General features: G+C 50.1%; 1 protein-coding gene across 1 annotated transcript; it reads left to right on the forward strand.

Annotated features, from left to right (window-relative positions):
• Positions 1-427: 427 nt before the first annotated feature.
• On the forward strand, positions 428-6,520 carry LRATD2 (LRAT domain containing 2). Its single transcript, XM_037728611.1, has 3 exons — positions 428-880; positions 1,428-2,648; positions 5,459-6,520. Exon 2 carries the CDS (start codon positions 1,524-1,526, stop codon positions 2,454-2,456), a length of 933 nt encoding a protein of 310 aa, XP_037584539.1. The 5' UTR covers positions 428-880; positions 1,428-1,523; the 3' UTR covers positions 2,457-2,648; positions 5,459-6,520.
• Positions 6,521-7,065: the final 545 nt, after the last annotated feature.

Consider the following 7,065-nt stretch of genomic DNA (forward strand, 5'->3'; position numbering starts at 1 on the left):
AAAAAAAAAAAAAAAAAAAAAAAAAAAAAAAAAAAAAAAAAAAAAAAAAGGGATCCTTTCTTGTGACCTTTAGGTCAAGAAATAAAGAAATATATTCCAGGAAAGAAAAGACGACTGTTCCCCGCCCCCAGATACTGTGGGGGAAAAGGAGGTGAAAGGGAAAAGGCGCAAACACCAAGCTCTCCCCTCGTCCGTCATTCCCACACTGGCAAGTTGTGTTTGCCTTCCAACTTCTGAGAGCTCTGCAGCTTCTAAGCCAAGCGGTGCTCACCGCGCCAGCCCAAGCCGGCGGGTGGATTACTTACCGGGGGATTTAAACCCAGTCTGGCGCGGGGGCGTGGCGGGGCGGAGCCCCGCTGCCCGGGTGGGCGGGGCGGGGGCGGGGATCCCGGCAGCTCGGCGCTACGTGAAAAAGACCCAAGCTCGGAGAGTGAGCGCCTGTCTCTTTAAATGCCACGGGCTGCGCTCCCGCCCGGGAGCCCGGAGCCGGATCTACAATCCGGTCCCTCCCGCTCCGGCGCTTGTTGCTCACCCGGTCCGAGCGGGAGCTCTTGCCGCCTTGGCTGTGAGGCTGCCGTCTTCTCCTCCTCGCGCCCCACTTCCCCCGAGAGCTGGCTGAGGAGGGGAGGCAGCCCCAGCTGGCGGGAGGAGGCACGTTGTGAACAGTGATCCCCCGCCTTCAAGTATCGGGGCGCTACGCAGCCGCGGGGGAAAGACATGCCCCCCCTCTGTCCGCTGCGTTGCCCTCTGCCCAGCCTCGCTGCCGCCTGCGCCGGGAGAGAAGGGACTGCGGAGCCCACACCTGCAAACTCCCCCTAGGAGTCTCGGGGTGCGGCGGGGAGCCCTTTCCCCAGGCCCCACGGCCTCCACCTCTCCGCGGGTGAGTTTGCGCAGGTAACCTGAGCCTGAGGGCGGGCGCGGGGGAGGGGCGGGCGAGCCGGGAGGAGGTAGCGCCGCAGGTGAGTCAGGTAGGGTGACTCACCTGCCCAGGTCGCGCCCTGAGATCCTCGCTCGGTCGCCTGGGGATGGATGTGTTGGTGAGGAGGAGGCGTATCAGGGGCTAGTCAGGGGCCGAGTCTGGGAGGGGAAGTTAGGAAAGGAGGGGGCATTGGAGTAAAGTTTCTCTTTCCTTCCCTCTTCCTGCCCAAGCTTGGCAGGTGGGGCGCGGGCGGAAGCAATAGAACCTGCTGATGCAATGGGCTTTTGCCAGGGCCAGGCGAAGGGCTGGGGACAGGGAGAACTGGACTTGCCCGGTCTCCTGTGACCGTGACCTTAGAGGTGGAGAAACGAGGGAAAGCTCGCTACACCCGAGACTCCCCCCTAAAATAGCTCCAGGTGCTGAGTCCTCACCGGTTCTTCCTTCGGAACAAAACGCCCTTTTCACGGAGGGGCTCCTACATGGCTTTCTTGCCTTCCTCTCCCAACAGGTGGCCTCAGCCCCTGTCCGGGTACCTGTGCCAATGACCCTAGTGGTGGTTTCGCTTTCTCCCCTCGCGGCGGTGTGAACGTGTGTCCGCAGCGTGATGGGCAACCAGGTGGAGAAACTGACCCACCTAAGTTACAAGGAAGTTCCCACGGCCGACCCGACTGGCGTGGACCGGGACGACGGGCCCCGCATCGGGGTCTCCTACATTTTCTCCAATGACGATGAGGACGTGGAACCGCAGCCGCCGCCTCAGGGGCCAGATGGCGGCGGCCTGCCCGACGGTGGGGACGGACCGCCGCCGCCCCAGCCGCAGCCCTACGATCCGCGGCTGCACGAGGTGGAATGCTCCGTGTTCTACCGGGACGAGTGCATCTACCAGAAGAGCTTCGCGCCGGGCTCGGCGGCGCTGAGTACCTACACACCGGAGAACCTGCTCAACAAGTGCAAGCCGGGCGACCTGGTGGAGTTCGTGTCGCAGGCTCAGTACCCGCACTGGGCCGTATATGTGGGTAACTTCCAGGTGGTGCACCTGCACCGGCTGGAGGTGATTAACAGCTTCCTGACGGACGCCAGCCAGGGTCGTCGAGGCCGCGTGGTCAACGATCTGTACCGCTACAAGCCGCTGAGCCCCAGCGCCGTGGTGCGCAACGCGCTGGCGCACGTGGGCGCCAAGGAGCGCGAGCTGAGCTGGCGAAACTCGGAGAGTTTCGCCGCCTGGTGCCGCTACGGCAAACGCGAGTTCAAGATCGGCGGCGAGCTGCGCATCGGCAAGCAGCCCTACCGGCTTCAGATTCAGCTGTCGGCGCAGCGCAGCCACACTCTCGAGTTCCAGAGCCTGGAGGACCTGATCATGGAGAAGCGGCGCAACGACCAGATCGGGCGCGTGGCCGTGCTGCAGGAACTCGCCACGCACCTGCACCCGGCGGAGCCGGAGGAGGGCGACAGCAACGTGGCGCGGACTACGCCGCCTCCCGGGCGCCCCCCTGCGCCCGGCTCCGAGGCGGAGGACGGAGAGGCGGTGGCACAGTGATGGGCGAGCTGAGCGCAGAGCTGCGAAGGGGAGCTGTTTGCAGTAGCAGTCGCTGCCCCTTTTCTCCCTCTCTTTCTCCCTCCTCCGCCACCGTCGGGGCCCCATCTGGGATTTCTGGGCCCTTTGGAAAAGAGTTGGTGAAATGCGCAGCCGGCTGTGGACGAGGGAGGAGGAAGGGGACAGAGGGAGCAGGTAGGAAACACTTTAGCCGGGTGCTGGGGGGTGGTGGGTCTCCCTCCCCTCCCTTAATCTGTCTTCCTTTCGGCGGTGGGGCAAACTGTGGACTTGCCTGGCACTTAATGCTTGTTAGATCTGGGTTTATAATCGGCCATTCTTAAGCACGTGGGGTTGGAGAAAAGTTCGGAGTACCCATTACTGCCATTGCTTCCTACCCTGGGTTTGGAAAAATCGTAGTACGAAGGCCAGAGCGGGTTTGTGGAGTCGCCACGGCGGGGCCAGCCCGAGAGCTGCTTATCTGCTTGGGTGAAGCAGAGCTGAGCTGTGTATGGGATCTAGGAGGCTGGGGTGATTTATTTTATGAGATTCCTGGAGCGCAGGGCTGGTGAATCCATGACAAGGTCTGGGAGCAGCAGACCAAAACCGCAGCAGCCTCCTATTAAGTGTAACAAATAGTTAAGCAAACTCCGGCTACAAACAAAGACTTTGCTACCTCCCTCCTCCACAACCCCCGAGTAATTAGTCTTCAGGAGCTGGCTCTTAGCTGAGGCTCCGGCTACCTCCTGCTCCACCCGCCCCTTCCCAGGTTACAAGTAAATCATTGTCAAGGGCCAGCCAGGGGAAGGTTTCAATTAAAGTTCTGTTCTGCTGCCTTTGTTTCTCCCCTGCTGTTGTAGGCACTTACGGCTGCGTTGTTATGAAAGGAGGGAATAGCCCTTTGTGTCTTTGATCTAATTAAACCTGCTCGGCTGTGTTCATCCGCAGGGCAGGTCACAGGGTTGGCTGTGCCACCCCATAAAATATCTACTGTGGAAGCAGCCACAAAGGGCAGCCCTGGCAGGAATTAGTTAATCTCTCCTTCCACTCCCCATCCGGAAGAGTGAAGGGAGCCCTTTTAATACAAAGATTTGGTAGTAATCCTGTGATTTTTTTTTTCTTCCCCCACCCCCTCACTGGCCCATTCCCCCCTCACCCTCACTTTTGTTCTCCTGGTGGTGAAATCTTAGGCTGAACATGTATTTCAATGGGAAGACACTTATTTTGCTATCCACACTTAATGCAATTTAGTTCAAGGTGCACAGTCCTGTACTGTAGCAGTCTCCTGGTTGCCTGGAGAACACTCCCTTTAGAGACCTGTGTTAAATAAGAGGGGCAGCGTTGATCATAGGTGCCACCTGGTTAGTCAGCACCGAATCTGACTTTGGTGACAGTCCTAAAGCACAGTTGGTGATTGTGAGATCTGTGAGTGGCAAACTGAGTAGATACTGCTTGGTTTGCTTAGTATGAGACATTTTCCATCTAGCCTGTCTCTTAAATTTCTGTGAGATCTTAATGATGTATGCCTCAGTTGCAGAATAGCTTCTCTGCTGCATATTGCCATTGCTGTCTCAAAAGTTGAGTGGAGTTTGAGGTTTTTTTGTTTGTTTGTTTTTCCTCTCTTGGGAGTCATTATAAACTACTCTGTACAAGTCATTTTGTGATGTAATTCTTAACAGTTGGAATAGAATCGTAGCTGAATGGTCCACAACCGTGGCTATCCTAAGTAAAGGCAACAACATCTCTAAGTCAAGGCAACAAGACTTAAAGGATTTTCTAGTATACTTGTTTTACACACAGACGTTGAGGCCATTCTCTAAAAGTTCGGACCTTTGTAGTTCCTCAACATGAAAGGGCGTCAGCTGTGTTACCTGTTTTTACAGTGATCGCCAAACAGATCTGGCCACTTCGATTGTTAAAGATGAGCCGCATTCTGGCCCTGATCTGGGACTTTGGAGGGAGATGAATTTCTTGTTGGAAATGTAGATCTAGTGTCCATATTTAATACTCTCACAGCTTTGTGTTTATTCTCTTTGCTCATCAAATAGCAGAGCAAGATAAACATGGGTTCAGACATTTAGGAGAACCTGCTATATCTAGCTGAGTTGGGTTTTCTTTCATGCTTAACGCGGTAGTAAAAGCAGAAGGTAGGCCGGGCGCGGTGGCTCACACCTGTAATCCCAGCACTTTGGGAGGCTGAGGCAGGTGGATCACCTGAGGTCAGGAGTTCGAGACCAGCCTAGCCAGCGTGGCAAAACCCTATCTCTACTACAAATACAGAAAATTAGCTGGGCATGCTGGGGGCACCTGTAATCCCAGCTACTTGGGAGGCTGAGGCAGGAGAATTGCTTGAACCCGGGAGGCGGAGGTTGCAGTGAGCCAAGATTGCACCACTGCACTCCAACCGGGGTAACAGAGCAAGTAATGACCACTGTGTAGACAAGTGGGAGGAAAGAACAGAATGGCACTGTCCAGCTCTGGGCTAGCCAGCTCATTTTTCAACTCCGCCACCCCTGTCTCCTTCCTCTGTCCCAGGGTGGAAAGTGATGTATGGTGACACTGAAGTATAGCAGCGACTGTGTTATGAATAAACTGCTCTATGAGATCTCAACTTGAAGGAAGAGCTCCTACAAAATCCACATCAGTAGTAGCATTTTACCTCTAGAGAAGAGGTTTTCAATAACAGGGCTTGGAAATGAACTAGAATAGGAGATAGATCTCTTCAGATACTGCTTTCCCATATAATGCAAGCTTTTCTACAGGGCCCTAGAGGTGTGAAATATGTGACACTTAGGAACAGTGATTTTTATTGGGAATTTTCTTAGGGTTATAACACTTAAAGCAAAAACCAACCAGTAACAGCTCCAGGAAAGGGGAATGAATCAATTCTTGGTTCTTTCCTCAAGACGGCAGTGTTGTGGATAAGTGTGTTTTTAATGTCCTGGCAATGGCTACATTTGACACTTTAGAAAAAATAAACATATTTAATAATTTTTGTTTCTCCTTAGGAATAAGACTTTAGAACTGTTTTGTACTGTGAATTACGGATGCTCTTTGAAGGAAAGAAATATCGATTCTAATGTTCTTCAGAAGCTCTGGCAGGGTAAGCAGGACATCGACTGGAACGTATGCTAAATGAAAGCAGACAAATTCTATTTTCTTACCTGAGCAAATATTTTATTGAAACTGCTTATGTATGTCAAAGGAGCCCACAACTTCAGCTACACAACTTTTTGTATTGAAAGAACTCCTACTTTTTGTAGCTTTTATTTCACATTTAATTTAAAATGACTTTAGCACTAAAATGCCTAGAAGATTTTACTCCAGACCTATAAGGAAATGTTTAGTTTTTATGAAAAATGACAAGTCAGTGGTTTAACTTCTCATGTCTTTGGCGCTTTGGCCCTAATAGCGCTGGACAACACCACGACCACATGGAAACATATTTTTGGAAGCAGAACTTTAATTTTATATAACGTATGCTATGGAGAGCTAAGAAAATTTAAGGACTACTTGTTTTCTATTTTTTTTCCTAATAAAATGCAATCCACTGTGTTGAAGACTGTTGATATCATGTGCTTGTCTAACCATATTTTGTTTTATAAATTAGAATAAAATCTAGTTGTGATCATGGTCATCAAATGGATTTGTTTGGAAAGCCACATCTTTGTGAAATGTTTTTTAAATCTGAGTAACTATAAACTGATTCATTCAGCTTTTCGTTTGGTTTTGTTCTTGCCTATCATACTTGTGACTCGTGAAGAATTATGTTGGCAAACAGGATAAATTCCACATGCATTTTATTTCCCAGTGAGTTGTATAAACTTTATTTTTGTTGAAGGTTGTATGTTAAATCAATGTTACATTCTTATATCACTTCTTGAGAAGGAAGTTTTGACTTGAAATTATATCATTTCCTTCAAAATGAAGGGCAGTGCTTAGTTAAATAAAAGATTGATGATATCTTTTAAGCCATTTCCTCTTCACTATGTCTTATTAAAATAAAACCTGTCAAGTTCTTTTGAAAAAAATGCTATGAGGGTTTCCAATAAACCATCTATTAAAGTTCACTGGGTTTATATATTTTTTCTGCTTGAATACCCTTTTTCTGACATTTTTGGTCCAAATTCAAGCTACTCAGTTTACTATAATTTATCTGAGAATATTAGTGTGTGTCCCCTTTGCATTGCACAGTAAACATTCTGTTGAATTCATTTAGTGACTGAAAACCCTGCATTGCTTTGTGATAATCACTTATTGCTAAACTATCAGTGTTCATGAAAAATGTCTTGTGAACATACATTTTCAATACATACTGATTTTTCAGAATCCATGCAAAAACTGCTGGAAACCACTCTTATTATGGAATCTACACTGGGGAGTCTGTTTAGTAATCCATCGGGAATCTGTGTGGTATCTTAAGTGGCTTCAGAGTTCCAGATGAAGGGAATATATTTGCCACATAATTACAGAAAATGGGTGAACATACTCATGTGGCACTGTTGGCATGAAAATGGATGCAAGTGCCAGTGGTTGGTAACATGTGGCATCGGACTGCTTCGTGGGATGCTACTGGGTACACTCCCTAGGCCAATGCCTGAAGCCACCACCATAA

The sequence above is a fragment of the Cebus imitator genome, unplaced genomic scaffold (genome assembly GCF_001604975.1).
Source record: "Cebus imitator isolate Cc_AM_T3 unplaced genomic scaffold, Cebus_imitator-1.0 Scaffold13, whole genome shotgun sequence".
Classification (NCBI taxonomy): domain Eukaryota; kingdom Metazoa; phylum Chordata; class Mammalia; order Primates; family Cebidae; genus Cebus; species Cebus imitator.

What these genes read in the sequence shown, in the direction of transcription:
- LRATD2 (XM_037728611.1), top strand. Translation starts at nt 1,524, where the DNA reads ATGGGCAACCAGGTGGAGAAACTGACCCACCTAAGTTACAAGGAAGTT.